This window comes from Haliotis asinina, chromosome 3 (assembly GCF_037392515.1).
Source record: "Haliotis asinina isolate JCU_RB_2024 chromosome 3, JCU_Hal_asi_v2, whole genome shotgun sequence".
Lineage (NCBI taxonomy): Eukaryota > Metazoa > Mollusca > Gastropoda > Lepetellida > Haliotidae > Haliotis > Haliotis asinina.
In genome coordinates this window covers 41982066-41997609 of record NC_090282.1, presented here as the reverse complement: position 1 = coordinate 41997609, position 15544 = coordinate 41982066, and the positions used below count along the sequence as shown (strand labels likewise).

General features: G+C 37.2%; 1 protein-coding gene across 6 annotated transcripts in view; it reads left to right on the top strand.

The window, feature by feature from the left end:
* Positions 1-15544, top strand: part of LOC137278038 (calmodulin-regulated spectrin-associated protein 1-like) — a 60759-nt gene that overhangs the window by 17341 nt on the left and 27874 nt on the right. The window contains exon 1 of one of the 6 annotated variants that reach the window (XM_067810079.1): positions 15101-15465. The exons of the other annotated variants lie outside the window; for them this stretch is intronic. Coding sequence (XP_067666180.1) covers positions 15101-15465 — 365 coding nt within the window. Of the gene's footprint in view, positions 1-15100; positions 15466-15544 lie in introns of those variants that run through there. 6 annotated transcript variants of the gene reach the window in all.

Sequence of the window (15544 nt, the reverse complement as noted above, 5' to 3'; positions counted from 1 at the left end):
CCTGCACTCACCTGGGAAGGTGTTACAGATTTTGTATTCAAGTGCATGTTGACAAGGATTGGCTTATGTGGATTTGTGTTGAGTTAAGGATATTGTGGTCAATCCCAGGTATGTGTGAAGTTCATTCTGGAAAGTCCTGTACAGGTTTGACAAGAATATATTTACAGATTTGTGATCAAGATTTCATGTATTAGATGTGTGATGTATCAAAATGAATGAAATAACTGACATGAGACTGGCGTCATTCCACAGATGAATCCTGCTTGTGTGAAAAACTAGTAAACTGCTGTTGATTTCACATGTCTGCTTGGTCTAATTTTTATGAAAGGTGTTTCGATACCGAAAAATATACTCATAACATGCTGTCTCACAAAAAGTTTTGTGAATATCACAAAGCTGTGTGTGTTATATTTTATTGAACATTTCATGAAGTTGGTTCTTGATACTCTATCCTGTGTACATGAAACAGCTGTAGCCTGACAGAATGGAAGACATGGAACAGCATGGAGATGGGACATCATCGGACTATGATGCTGATTCTCTAGGTGGTGACTCAGGAGGTGAGGAAGATGCTACTGAAACCCATGCATGTCACTCACGAAGCAGGAGTTTGTTCCATGAGAACAATTGCTCCCATAATGATTGCAGATGCTTCAATTATGCTGCGTATGATGAGGTCAAGAATAGTGCCAGGCTTAGTAATGACTCAAACTTTGGTGAACCTGGGATGAGGCATGGATGCTACAATAATGGAGAGGCTTGTGTTGGATCTGGTTTGGGAAGTAATTTTATAGATGTGACTACAAAGACACCTAGGATTTCAGTTCAAGGTCAGCCATATCTGGATAGAACCCTAATCAATCAGTTTCATCACGACACATCCCACAACAATAATCAGGATGTGCATTATGATGTGAAGGATGTGTCTCAGATGGAATCATACCAAAGTCCTGTACAATACAATCTAGGGAATAATCTCCAATATGATTATGATAATCATCATAGAAATGCCAATTTGCTATCCAATCTAGGTCAGTTTTCTAATACTCAGAGACAGTTACATTCCAGGAATGCAAACAGGTTTAATTCATTAACGAGTATTGATGAAGAACAGCCCATGTCAGTGTCATCTGACCAAGGTGATGTGAACTGGAGAGATTGTGTGAACAAGCAGTTTCAATCTCAGCAAACCCAAAACAGAACTAGAAAGTATATGGTGCTGCCTACCCAGATGTTCCCCTTGCACCCTCAACCTCAACCTCAGCAGCAACCTCAACCTCAACAGAATCCTCATCTTCGCCAGCAACCATATCATCTTCAAGACCAGTCAATGTACATTCCAGCTTACTCAACAGTAGGTCATCACTTCCAGTCTCATGATGATGATGTTCAACCTTTTCTAATATGTCAACAGTCACAAGATGACTTATATACGAGTCAATCAAAAGTCAACCATACGTATCATACAGGTGCTAATGAACCAGCTCAACATGTTCGATCCTCTTTTCCTGTGATTCATTCTTCCAGTGAGCCTGAATGGGTTCTTGACAGTCAGACAAGTGTTACACCAGAAGACAGTTCAGAACCTTCAGAAACATACCTAGATGTGTATGATGAATTCCATCCATTCCCTCAGCCAGATTATGTACAGACTCAGCCAGTTTATACTGTTCAGGCAGGTAATCTGTCATATCACCATGTTAAGCAACAGGTTGAATCTGACATGATGACTTCACCGGAGGATGAGTTTTACGATGCATTGGATGATCCTGTACAGTACGATGCTGAGGACCGGGGCATGGAAGGTCATATTTCAGTAAGTTTCAGTAACTTTGACATACAATGTAACTATTTACTGTGTACCATATTTAATTACTGATCCATCTAGTATCAGCTTACATATATTACTATATGGTGGTGTGATTAAAAATACATTTGGCTTCTTGTCACTTGTAAGTGCCGAACAAGCAGTATATTTTCCTTTTTGGAACATAATGGTGTATCTGACTTTAGCCACTTGTCCAAAGCTGGATTCTAGTAAGATTCTGTTTACCCGAGTAAGTTCCTTTCACAAAGGTCCATGTGATAACGCTAAAATATACGGAACATGATAATACAAGCAAGGTTTAGGTGAGCGGACCTGAAACATTTCAGCATAGACGATTATGTTTAATATGTTCCACCCTTGAAGGTGGGTGTTAATCTTTGAAAAATATTGTCTGAGAGATTCTGTCTCCTCTGTTACAATGATTTACTGTTTCACAGGGGAAGTGATACTGTTGAAGCAGTGTGATGGAGCAACAGGAAACATACTGCACCGAGTACATAATGCTGTCAGTTAGCCCAACCTAACTAGGTATATAATCACTCAGTTGGTGTTCTGCCGACCTCTCACATAGCTTGTGATTGAAAGGTTCAGTGTGTAGAGTACAAGTAGGGTTCTACTATTGTGCCGGCTTTGAAATGGCAGAATTTATATTTGATGGCTGACTACAAATAACAATTTGCTTGTGTTTAAATTCAGAACAGATTGGATATGTTGTTACTCATTATTTGAGGGTGTAAAGAGTCAAGCAAGTGTAGCGCATAATGACACCCTCATTAATCAAACTGAATATGAGTCATGTTATTTTGGAGGTCATGTGAAAAAATGTGTTGCAGTGATATCAATTACCTCACCTGCCCATGTCAAAACAGAAGACTCGTCTGTTGATGTTGTCATATCATTATTTTCAGGAAACTGTGATTTCTAAAATGGACAACCTTGTCGTCTATCAACATGAACATTAAAGGTGGTGTTCAGGTTGAATGAGTCAAAGGTCAAGTGACTCCCAGTAAAGAATAATCTTGTAAAACAGCAATATGGTTATATTATCTATATTAACTATATATAGTGATATGAAAGACCAGAATGTCCTTAACTTCTCTTGAGTATTATGGAAGAGATGATTGGGTAACTTAGTGAAGTTTTCACATCCAAGCCAAAGGTTCAGGGCCTAGATTTTCAATACTCTCTCAGTGCTATGATAGTCATAAGTACCATGCATTAACATTAACTTAGGACTATCTCAGCGCTAAGAGAGCCTCGAAAATATAGGGCCAGGCTTTTTTAGCCACTTTGGTACACTTTGTTGTGTGTCCTACCATGTTGTTGCTGGAAGATTGCTCCAAGAGGTGTGAAATTACGTTCTCTCATGCTTTCCATACCAGCCATCAGAAGGTTAATGCGCCAAAAGGAGACCCCAGCTTCAGACTAGAGATTTCTTCACAGAATGACCAAGTCACTGATTCTTTTACGTGATAAGCTCGGCTCGGTATAAGTCTCAAACATATCAAAATTCTGATATTATATATAAAAGAAAAGTGTTGACATTAGTGAATGCTTTTGACTCTTTTGCTCTCTGAGGGATTGTGCTTTTCCTGAATCCAAGTGTGAAATCATTTGATGGAACCACCTGCTACATTGATACCTTGCTCTCCTTTCATGTAGCAGTGAATGAGATTACAAGAAAGTTCTTACCTTGTCCACTCATTAACTGACAGCATTGTGGTGTGTGGAAGTATGAGGAATGTTTTAGATAATTCATGCAGAATAGTCTTTTGACTAAGACTGATCATATTTATTGACAAAATGGGGTACCTTTGGTTCGATTGTTGAATAGTGCCTTTATTCATTGGTTCTTTGCAGTAGACTTATTAGCTCAATGTATTTGTCAGAGCTGTAAATGCGAATTAGAATTAACTTACATTGATCAGTGGGTTTCTCTTTAAAGGTATCATCAGCTAATGTGTCAAACACATTGGGTGAAATGTCTAAATATACAGTCTTTCATGGTTATGATACGTATTCTGCACTCCCAGCATGCAAGGGATCTTGGTTCATCTGTTTGATACTGCTGACCATGAAATTAACAGGCTCTGTTCCCATATAGAGGATTCTCCATTGGACCGGTTTCAAGATTAACAAGGTTCAGACAAACAGGGTTTCCGTATCTTATGTCCCACATACAGTAATATGGGAATGAACCAGAGACTCGTATATTGAATATAATTATCCTAATCATGGCTCATAACTTTAACAAGCTAGTGTATTCCTTTGATGTGAATTCATATATAGATATGAATGAGACATGTAAATCACCTGGGAGCAGGGCTCTTGTCACATGTCAGAATTTACTGAAGGACTGTGTTATGCTTGTAGGAAGGGGCAAAGGTGGCTGCTTTGTGGGACAAAGGTCCCTGGTCAGGGATGTGATGGTGGCTAGACCAGTTCTGGACTTGATACTTCAAAGGATGTTTGTGGTGACATAGGTCATTGCCTACAACAGTTCATACATGTGATAGTTAGTAGCAGCCTATTATTAAAGAAGTTAGCTCATCAACATGGTCAGAGCTCCATCCTTCTTGCGCTGTGTAAAGCTGGTGATTACTCTTTTCTGTATTCGTAGTAGTATGGAACATGAGAGGACATAATTATATATTTTTGTATTAGTTTGTCATACTGTGTGTATTATTTTGATTATTGAACTAACCATACTGAAACTTCCAGTGTACCAAATTCTGAAAAGCTAAATCTGAATTCAGAAAAGAATTATTGCTTAATCATAATAAATTACACACAGAAAAAGTGAATATTTCCATTATTGCTCGACAGGCTGATTGTTGTAGTGGTATGTGATAATCCAAGAGTTGGCTATAGAGGTGGAAATGTTTGAAGAACTGATTATATTCTTTCAACTAAATTAAGCTTTTTGTCCCTTTGTGTTGTCATCAAGTAGGTACATAAGACTGACGTGTCATGGTGATCGCCCTCACAAGGAAGGCCTGCACCAAGACAGACATACTGAACAGTTCACAATCTGCATCAGCAAGTGCTGCGCATTTTACAATCTTTATCACTGTTTTGTCTTTTTATTGATCTGTGATGCAGATTTTAGGCTGAGATGAACGACTTATGCACCTGATGAAGTCTGGCAATTAGTGATTGGAGTGGATGCATGGATAGACCTATGGCTGCAGTCTTGGCTTTGAGTATATGCTGCCATGTATGGTACAAATCAATAATTCCATGACTGTACCACCACATTTGTCTGCTGTAGATAGATGTGTATACTTGATGGGCAAACAGTCAGAATAGATGTACAGCAGGAGAGAGTGAATAATGACTAAATGAATGTCCTGCTACGCTGAGGTCAGCAATATTTCAAATTTGTCATGAGTGCCTGTAACAAACGAAGACCAGATCAAGTGCTACAGTGGTTAATAGCATAAGCAGCAGTACACATCATTTGTGTGAAGTTGATATTTGGGATGATCACTGGGACCTATTCAGAAAAGTAATGACCAATCAGTCTTTGGCTAAATGTATTGGTATTATCAATGTGAGAAACATGTCAAATAATGCAAGAATTTCTTTGATATCAAAGAGTCACAAACATCAGAATTGCTGTGACTCATATGGTAGTTAGAAGACAATTGTGTGATTCTTGTATGGATTTGTGTGACATATGTTTATGAAGTTGTGTCTGCAAGATATCAATGAGGCTGTCCAAGTACAGCTATTTGTACTGTTGTTGATAAGAATTAATGAGCAGTGTTGACGTTGCTCATATAGCAATTAAAGGCATTAGGTGCAGTATTCCAATGTATTTGGGTCACACCAATCTAGTGAGTGTTGATAGACACCTACAGTGATGTGTGGGATCAACAATGCAATGAATGTCAAAGTAACCTGGGCTGATATTCGTGACGCTTCATGCCCTAACCAACTTATTGCTAAATAAAAACATAGAAACATCTGTATCCATTCTTTTAGCTGGAAAATAGCTAATCTGTTGAATTATGTTTGTAATGAAGTGCTGATAAGCATTATATATTAGTTATTGTAGTTACTGTCAAGATTGCCAAAACATACATGGACTAGAATAAAATGCTTCAATATTTGAGGTGTTACACAGCCAAGGATGAAATGTGCAAGGTGCCTATTGTATTATTCTAGAGGCATCTATTAAATAGGACTCACATATTCTTGATCAATTACTGACCAAGCAGTATTTGCAGTCTCCAAAGACTGGCAACAAATCACTCTATGATAGTTCAGTGACTGAATCCAGCAGTAGGACCATAAGGTCAGACATATCATAGGTCAGACTACAGTTAGCAAGGGGACAACAACAGCCTGGGTGTTGGATAGCTTGCACGTATTGATTGCTGTGTCAGGACAGTGAGCCGTTCCTCAGAGAGTGAGAGAGATTCCATTTGTATTGATTATGCTCTCTTGAACACATTCCAGGGGCTATCAAAGGGAGGTCACTCTGGCCCGGGGTGATGGAGGTGTTGTACAAATTAAGATTGATGGTGCTTGACACATAATGGGTGCAGGTTTGTTTCAGGCCTATAATTATGCCACAGGAACCATTATCATGCCTGATATTAGCTACAGTCGGTCATTTTGAGACAATGGTTAAGGGGTTGTTCCATAATGAATTAACTGGTCATTTCAATATTTTTGTAACATTGTAACTAATCCTTACAAATTTTATAAATGCGTTTATAATTCTAAACACTCCTGTTTTGTCTGTAATTGATATATTATTGTTTATGAGCTTATTCATAACTAATAGACAATGCTTCAGCTTGACACTGTCCAGAATGAATGAGAAATGGTTCAGGTCATGGACTCAAGGTTATAGCTTGTCAGGAAACCAGAAAACAGTCTTTGTTTTTAAATGAAATGGCAAATTAAATAGCAATATGTAAACTAGTCCTATTTTATCACAGTGGTCCCAGATCAGCAGGGTGACAGTATTTTCCCAGTCAGTGATGAATAACATGTCTGTCAGCCGCACATAGGGCCATGCATGGGATGCACAGAGATATGTGTGATGTGTCAGGGTATTATCTAGACCTCCACTGTGGCTGACCTTCAGCACTAAGTCTGCAGCAAATGACATTTAAAAAATCTGAATTCGGAATTAATAATTTCCCGATGCATGTTAATAATATAATGTATTACTTATAACTAATTTTGTGGCTTTATGGAGATAACCTGTATTTAATTGGTAACAGAAACAATAAAGAAGGGAGTTTTGATGCTTATTGTGACATTATGACGTTACCTAAAAAACACACCTATGTCTAAGACAGGATGTAACCTTGGCTTAACATCATAGCAAGAACCATCACGCGTTGACAACACGACAATACTTTCCAGATTTTCCTTCAAGTGGCACTTCATGTGTACCAAATTGAATAAGTCCCTGTGCTGCATCTTACTGTTGTTTATATTGTTAATACAGTGGTCATTTTAGTTCTGTTTGACACAGGAACAAATTTCAAAGTCAAAGCTGCAAGTTAGTTATTTTATGGTGGTTATTCAAATCTTTTTTCATGATATCTGAATGACAAGCTGTTTGCATATTGCATATCTACAATATGTTTTCACACTGTTTGATATTAAGGGTTAACATCAAGTGATCCTCACCATAGTGTAAGTGTTAAGTGTTTTAGGTCTTCATAGAATATTCGGTCTGTCAAAAAATGAGCCCACATATCTGTCCATTTGTAACCTTGACTATAATTTGGATTTTAGTTCACTCGTAAAAATATATGTATATTGCATACATTGTGTAAACATGTTCAATTTTGAAGTTTTCATTGTCATGTGAAGGTATGTTCATGTGGCCTGTTCGTGTAACTCACGGATCATGTACCAGGTACCATCAGTAAGTAGCTGTGAACATGTGTACGTCTCAGGAGGCAATACATGGGGTGAGATCTGATAAGAATAGAAACTTATCTGACAGGTGCCGCTTATTAGGTCAGGGTGAAATATTGTGATTACTAGCTGTTGCATTGTTACTAGGGTATAAGTGTTAAGACTGCATTAGGACAAGGTTACATTGTACCTGGGTTTGCTGTTGGTATTTTACTGTCAGTTGCAGTTAACTGTGTTGTTTACTTCATCTGTGTATTGGCTAATAAATTGTTTTGCAATATATTGCAATTTAGGTTCTTGTATTGGGATACTTATTGTGATATATTGGGAATGGTGAGTGAGATTAGTAGTGCATGTGGATCATGTATATATTTAAAGTGCATGAACATACTTTTCTGATTCTGATAACAGCAATCTCAAAATTAGGTTGCTTAGTCAGGGATTCTATTTTTAATTTTATACAATTTATTGTATTACAGTATGCTATTTTGTCATTGAATAACAAAGGAAATATTTTTTGTGAATGAAAGTCTGTGTAGATTTATTTTCAGCCATAAAGATAATTATTGCAAGGACTGCAACAAATACACCATGTGGCAAATATGATACATTTCATGAATATTGGGTATCAAATACGATTAATTATTCTCAAATACAGTATTTGAGTGATGAATACACAATATGGAACCCCCATGTTGACAGTGTTAAATCGTCACAGCATTAACCAGTGATCTCATGCCTCAAAATTTGGTGTAAGAGTTACAGTCAACAGTTCTATGTGCTGCCCTGGCAAACTACCGGGTAATATGACCTGCAGTACTGCAAGCTAGTACATATTCCATTCTTGCATATCTCACTTTGAAAAAAGACATATGGGTTCAAGTGAAACATGTTCCCTTAAAACAAATCATAATTATTCATTAATATTCAATTCTATTGACCATGAGACTAACGGGATCGGGTGGTCAGACTCGCTGACTTGGTTGACACATGTCATCGGTTCCCAATTGCGCAGATCGATGCTCATGTTGCTGATCACTGGATTGTCTGGTCCAGACTCGATTATTTACAGACCGCCGCCATATAGCTGTAATATTGCTGAGTGCGGCGTAAAACTAAACTCACTCACTCACTCTATTGACCATGAATAATGAATTGAATTCATGAAGGGCTACAGTTCAATTCATCAAATATGCAAATGGATTGTAACAGCCTTATAATCACAAAAACTTCATATATGTTCTTTACTCAATATACTGGTTCTCAGAGAAACTATTGCAAGACATATTGATTTAAAAGTGTATTGCAATATACCAGTAATACTATGCAGTCCTATTGTTTACAATTAATGATGATTCAACATAAACATTGACTGTTGGACTTGCTGATAGCAGTGACTGAACTGATTATTAGATTCAATGGTCATGGGGTTATACGGTAAATTAAACAAGAAGGAAAAATTCTACTTTGTTAAATGTATGTTGCCTAAATACTAGCAAACACATGCAGCAGTTATATCAGTCGCAGTGCATATGTAGATTGTCAGTAGAATATTCATATAAAACCTGGTTGTCCAGAGCTGAACAAATACCATTGAAGTGGTATTAATCTCAGTATAGATCCAGGATCTATCGTCACTACTTCACATGGCTGAAGAGTTAGTGTGCATTTAATTGTACTGGTGTGTGAAATTGCTTCTCCAAGCCACAGAAATATTACACCTGTAATTATCAGGCAGGTGAACAGGTTGGATTAAGACTACGATTCTGAGATTGTTGACTCATTCGGTACAAAGAAACTCCTGATCCAAATGATTTTATTCAGTTGGGCTATTTAAGGGAACAGTATTTAGATAATATTTAGGTTAAGAAGTTAATACCTATAACCGTGTACTAGGCTTTCACTGCCTAGCTGATAACAGGCTATTAGCAGTCACTTCCAAACTACTTTTATGTCTTATACCAGTATGCTACAAAGATCATTTTTGTGTTTGAAAAGACTTGTTGAAGGTGTATTTTTAGGAAAGGAAAACAGAAGCCCAACAGCTAGCACGGCAAGTGGAGTATTACTGATACAGTCCAGATTGTACACATAGAAAATTATACCTGATGTTGATGCAGACATTTTTGTCTTGTGTAATTATTCATGATTACTGTAATTATCTCAAGTTAAGTGTCATCTTTGTGGGTGCTGTTGTACAAAGCAGTCTTAGGGCTGAGGTCACTGTAATTCCTTAACACAGACTTAAGTCCTTAACATAGACTTAAGGTAATCTTAGCGCTAAGATTGCCATGTACAACAGCAAACTGGTTTCACAGAGCATGTCAATTAAAAATATCTGTAGAAAAATTACAGAATCCATATTTGTTGTATTTCTGTGAATGATTTTAACAAAGAATGACAGTTCTTTGAGCTCCTGTTGAAGTGAATACGTCAGGCTGTATTCATGAAGATAAGGTATCATTTATGGGCTAGATTTATGGCAGATCAATATATTGTGATAGTCTGACCTTTTTCATGTGTTGTGGGCTTGGCAATATGTAAGCCCTGTCTGGGTTCTCTACCGCAAGAACACTACAACGGCTGATGTCCAAAGAATTGTATTTAATAATATATATGATATAAAAATGACTCAATTCATAATAGAATTGTAATAGATTAGGATATCTCTTGTAGGGATGGAGTCATACAGAAATACAGTTTTTTAATATATTACTTCTGTTGATATATATAACTAACTGCCAAGCATATCAGCTAGCATCACATACAGTTTAAGGTTGTAATATAATGATGAGCTGGAGTTAGTTGGTATAGAGTGACCCAAGAACATATCATTTTCACAGGATGTTAGCTTGACAGGACTATTGAGTTGTTTCATACCGTTTCAGACACAATTATATCAATCATTTTACAGTTATGTCATTCATCAAGGAACGATGGGAATGTCCAATGAAAGGTTTGGCATAAGGAAATTATTAATTTGATTTTGATTCCTGGGTATACCTTCACAAAGCATGAAAGTGATTGTAAGTCACTAAGGTAACCTTAGTGCAGTGTTGAGAATGGGATATAAGGTTAACCTTAGTAAAGGTTACTTCATCAAAGGAGTCCTAGATCAGTACCTAAAACTTTGTATCATTGTTTCGTTGAAACAGACTTGGCACCTCTGTCTTGGTTAAAATGTTTCATTTATTGCAAGCCATAGTGTTCAGATGTTACTTCTATGCGTTCAGAATATTTTGAAGAGGTTCCTGTCTCATAGATGTTTAATGTTCATGTGGATGATTAACTCTTATCAAAGGATGAATAACAGAACCCATCTTTGGTCATGTTTCATCTAATGCCTGTTTCCATCATGTCAGTCTTGGCAAGACTATATGCGTGCTGATGCAGGGGAAAATACCTGCCACACAGATAACTCCTGATGCAGTATAATTACCTGTCAGGTCAGATGTTGAACACAGGTGAAGGCTCTGGTTCTCATTCTAATATGTGGGAAATTATATTGTACAGAGTATGAGATCACATGTTGTCTATCAGTGGAATAACTGCAGTGCTAGTTTAGAAAATGGGTTTTGAAGCACTTGACTGTTGCCGACTTTCCCAAGTATCAGTATTCCTAGAGCCAGAGCTTCTTTGCTTCTGGCTACTAGTACTTTATGGTATTGTCACCAACATATCAAATGTGGCTTGGCAGGGATATGCTACAATGGTAGTATTATTAATGTGAATGTCCTTGCTTAAACAAATTTGTATGTAACAGGTTTGTAACCTCCTCCCATTTCTTTGTCAGCACCAAGCGCTTTAGTTTCCTACTTCTTCCTATGCATTGGTCATAATTTCCAAAGGGTGGCCCAGCGTTTAAAGAAGCAGCAGTTATCTCCCTTTGTCCCCTTTCATGCCACCTTCTGTTGTATTTACCAGAGTATGCGTCAGTGCTAAAAGTGTCCTCCCACTGTCTGTTGCAAGACTACGGAGATATACCATTTCCACAATGTCCTACAGCTGCAGCCCCCATCTGTTTGGAATTTCCAGAATGTGTCCCAGTGCTGGAAGCCATCATTTTTGCTTACTTACATGCTTTGATGCATCGAACTGGGAACTGTAATGATTTAATCAACATGTAATCAATCACCACGTCTGTAGAAATTCCATTCTCATTTGACTGGCAGAAAGACACAATTCTGTTTATCTTCTTTAACTTAGTGATTTGCAATCGTAATTTAAATGTAGACAGAACTGTAATGCTTTAAAGAATCAGTGTTGTCGTGAAATAGAAACCTTGTACTGGAATGTTGAGGTAAATGGTGCTTAATCTGTTATGATGCCACTGTGTCTGCCCTACATGTGTTGGGTAATGTATTGATGCTGCCTGCACTGTGCAGGTGCCCCCTCAGAAGAAGTAGCTCTGAGAACAAGATCATATCAAAATAAACACAGATAAGACTCTGAATAGATAGCCCAGAACAGTCATCATTTACAATCTAAATGGTTGATTCTCATGCCATGTACTACATGTGTGCATGTGGGTGGAGTCAGTAACTTTGATATGACAGTCGACAGATGATTGTATGATTCACTGAGGCAATTTGCCACTAATCTGATGAAATAAGTGGATCTTGTAGATGATGATGAAGGCCAAGGTTAAAGAAGCCCCTAGTGTTTGTTTACATGTTGTGCAAATTATTTGCAAAGAAGCAAATATACTTCTTCATGTGGAACCTGTGATGTACAAATATTAGGGGTGCTTTAACTGAAGATGTGTTTTTTAGTTTTAAAAGGAGCCCACAGGTCCCCTGTCCTTGATTCACTATCATTCTCAAAATGTTATATTTAGAATTGTTAATATGGTTAAATGTTTCTGAAACTTGACCTACCTGAACATGATGTCTTCTGTATGGTAACACAGCCATAATTAGTTCACAATATTCCTCTGTCAGTATTGGAAGTAAAAGACTCAAGTGAAATGTCATTGAAAATCTTTTTTCTTTTAACCTAGGCTAACGACAAAGTCACCTTGACAGTCATGATTCATTTGAACATTGTATATATATCTTGTATTTGTCAAGTTTTCATCTTCTTTCCACCCTTCTCTGTTCAGTTTACTAGGTATCATCTCAGCGGACATGTGTTTTCCCCTTAACAGCTGGTAGTCCCTACTATGTTGCCCAATAGTGATGGTGTGCTATACAATCCTTTAGACTCTTAAATATCTATAGATTGAATAGTTGTCAATGAGAAAAAAACAAGCTGTATTAAAGCAATATGAAAGACTTTCTAAAATAGCCTTTACCCAAATTGATTATCTGGCTGAGATAGGTGTTTCAGATCAATTTTACATTTCAGATCATCATCAATATCAGGGCAATGAGTGATTGTCAGTGAATTAATCAAAAATTATTGTATGATGTGATGTTCCAAATGACACCCTTTTTTCATCAATCCTGGATTTGTTTCGTTTATTGTTTTCTGATGACCACAGATATGTTTAGAGCACCTACAGCACTGAATACTTTCAATTATATAGAAGACATAACTCAGTGCGCCTTATCTGACATTCACTACAGTGGCATCATGAGAAACATACGAGTCCTTCATTATTACTAGTCCAGGGCTCCAGATAATTTTTCAACACGAGGAGTATGTACGCTATATTTTTTCAGTATAAGAGTATGGGGAATAGTTAGAGAATGAAATTTAATGGCGTGTAAGAGATCTTGTGTTTCCTTTCATATATGCACCACAACATGGCTACTCTTGTGTAAACAGGTCAGTAAATAATAAAGCAATACTTTTTCAGATAAGTAGTTTGTAAATGATTCTCTGACCATAAACCATTGCTGTGGTGCGTAGCTGCTACGTTTTCTCCTTTTTTTCCTACTGTATCTTGCTTTTTTTTTTCCATACATACGCTGATACGGCCCTTATCTGGATCCTGCTAGTCTCATACTGCCCTTTCACCTGAGATGTAAATTCAAGGCTTGTCTGTAACAGTGTCGTATTGTAGATACTTTCATTTTAGAAAGAGAACACAAAGAGTATGACTTGTGATTAACGTTTAAAGTCTAGATATGATTTGCTAATGTACTGTCACAAGACAAAGGTTCATCTTTCTCATCATGTTTGGAAGACTCATTTATTATTCTCACAGTAGAATTTTGCAACAGAAGTCAGCATGCTTACATAATATTTACACACACTAGTGAAGTGTAACACTCCAAAGTACGGAAATCCTTTAGCCTGGTTCAGTGGTTGTTGGCAAGTTACTCTACTCACCCCATCACACAGTCCTGATGTTATAACTGTGTTCTTAGTGTTGGCTGCACCCTTTTGATTAATTTCTAAACATGCATAAAGATATTGGTTATTTGTATTAAAACAAGAAAAAAAGGAACACTCTTAAGAAAAGTAAACTTAATCACAGTACCTGCATACTTCTTTGTCTCGTAGTAAGACGAAAACAGTAATAAAGTTTGAGTTGTTTCATATTGCCTTGCCTGTGTCACATGAGCTATGTGTCACTGGTTCTCCCTTTATGCTATTTATTATTGTTTTTTAGATACCATTGTACCAACACCTCATTTTGTGTAGCGTCTGGTGTAACACATTCGCAAAATGTTATATTTAGAACTGTTAATATGGTTAAACATTTCTGAAACTTGACCTACCTGAACATGATGTCCTCTATATGGTATCACAGCCATAATTTGATACTGCCAGTTTTACAAAGCCTTTTACCCCTTTCCAGTATGCATGACTAAATCATTGATTATTGGTATTTTGAAGTAGTTCACAATATTCCTCTGTCAGTGTTGGACGTAAAGGCTGGAGTGAAATGTTATTGAAAATCAACAAGGCTCTGGACACCTGTTGCATGAGTGTAGCACCTAAATACATTGATCAGGTGAGAAAGCTTGCCTCCAGTATAATGTGTCAGTCAGTTGGACACAGTCATAATAATTTATGTTCACGGATGCCATAGTCACGAGTCCTTGATAATTATCATGTTCACAGGAGATAACACATCAACAGAAAAATGTCTGTGATGGATTTCTTTCGTTGATCATCAACAAGGTGTGATGGTGGAATTCCAAACAGTTTGAAACATTCACTCCTTGTGAGGGAATATTGGATTCTCAGTATAGTGATGTTATAGTGATCCTGAAGTGGATTTCCTGGACAGGTATATTTTGAAATCTGGAGTGATACTTTGCTGCTTGTGGCCATGTTCAACATCTTGTATTTTAGAAGTGTGATCATAAGAACTGTGATGCTGCAAAACACTATTTCAAATTGTCATCATTTGATGTAATACTATTGAAATATTGTGTCTTAACATATTTGGAACTCACCTGTAATTTCAAGCAAACTATATTTCAAATAATGGGAAATTCTCAAGACCGAGAAAAAGATGAGGTCAATACTGCAGAAGTACAAGACAGAAAGAAGTTGTTTGAAGGAAGGATAGAGTTTAGCGATGAACCATCAACTGACAACACTGAATTATGTGCAGAAAGGAATGATGGTAACAATAAGGAGTCTGATTGCAACAATGACTTGGGTGACAATGAATCTGTTGGCAAGGCTATCTTGAAGTTCCTACAGTCTATTGGCAAATCTGAATCAAATGACAGACAGGCTGTAAGCAAGCCTGAGACAGACAGCAGACATATTGTAGGCGAATCAGATTCATACAAGAATGATTCGGTTGGAAAGTCTGAATCTGACAACAATCATTCAGATGACAAGTCTGATTTATGCAAGGATCAGACAGGAAGCAATTCTGAATTAGACAACAATCAAGTCAGCAACTTGTCTGAGTCTTAC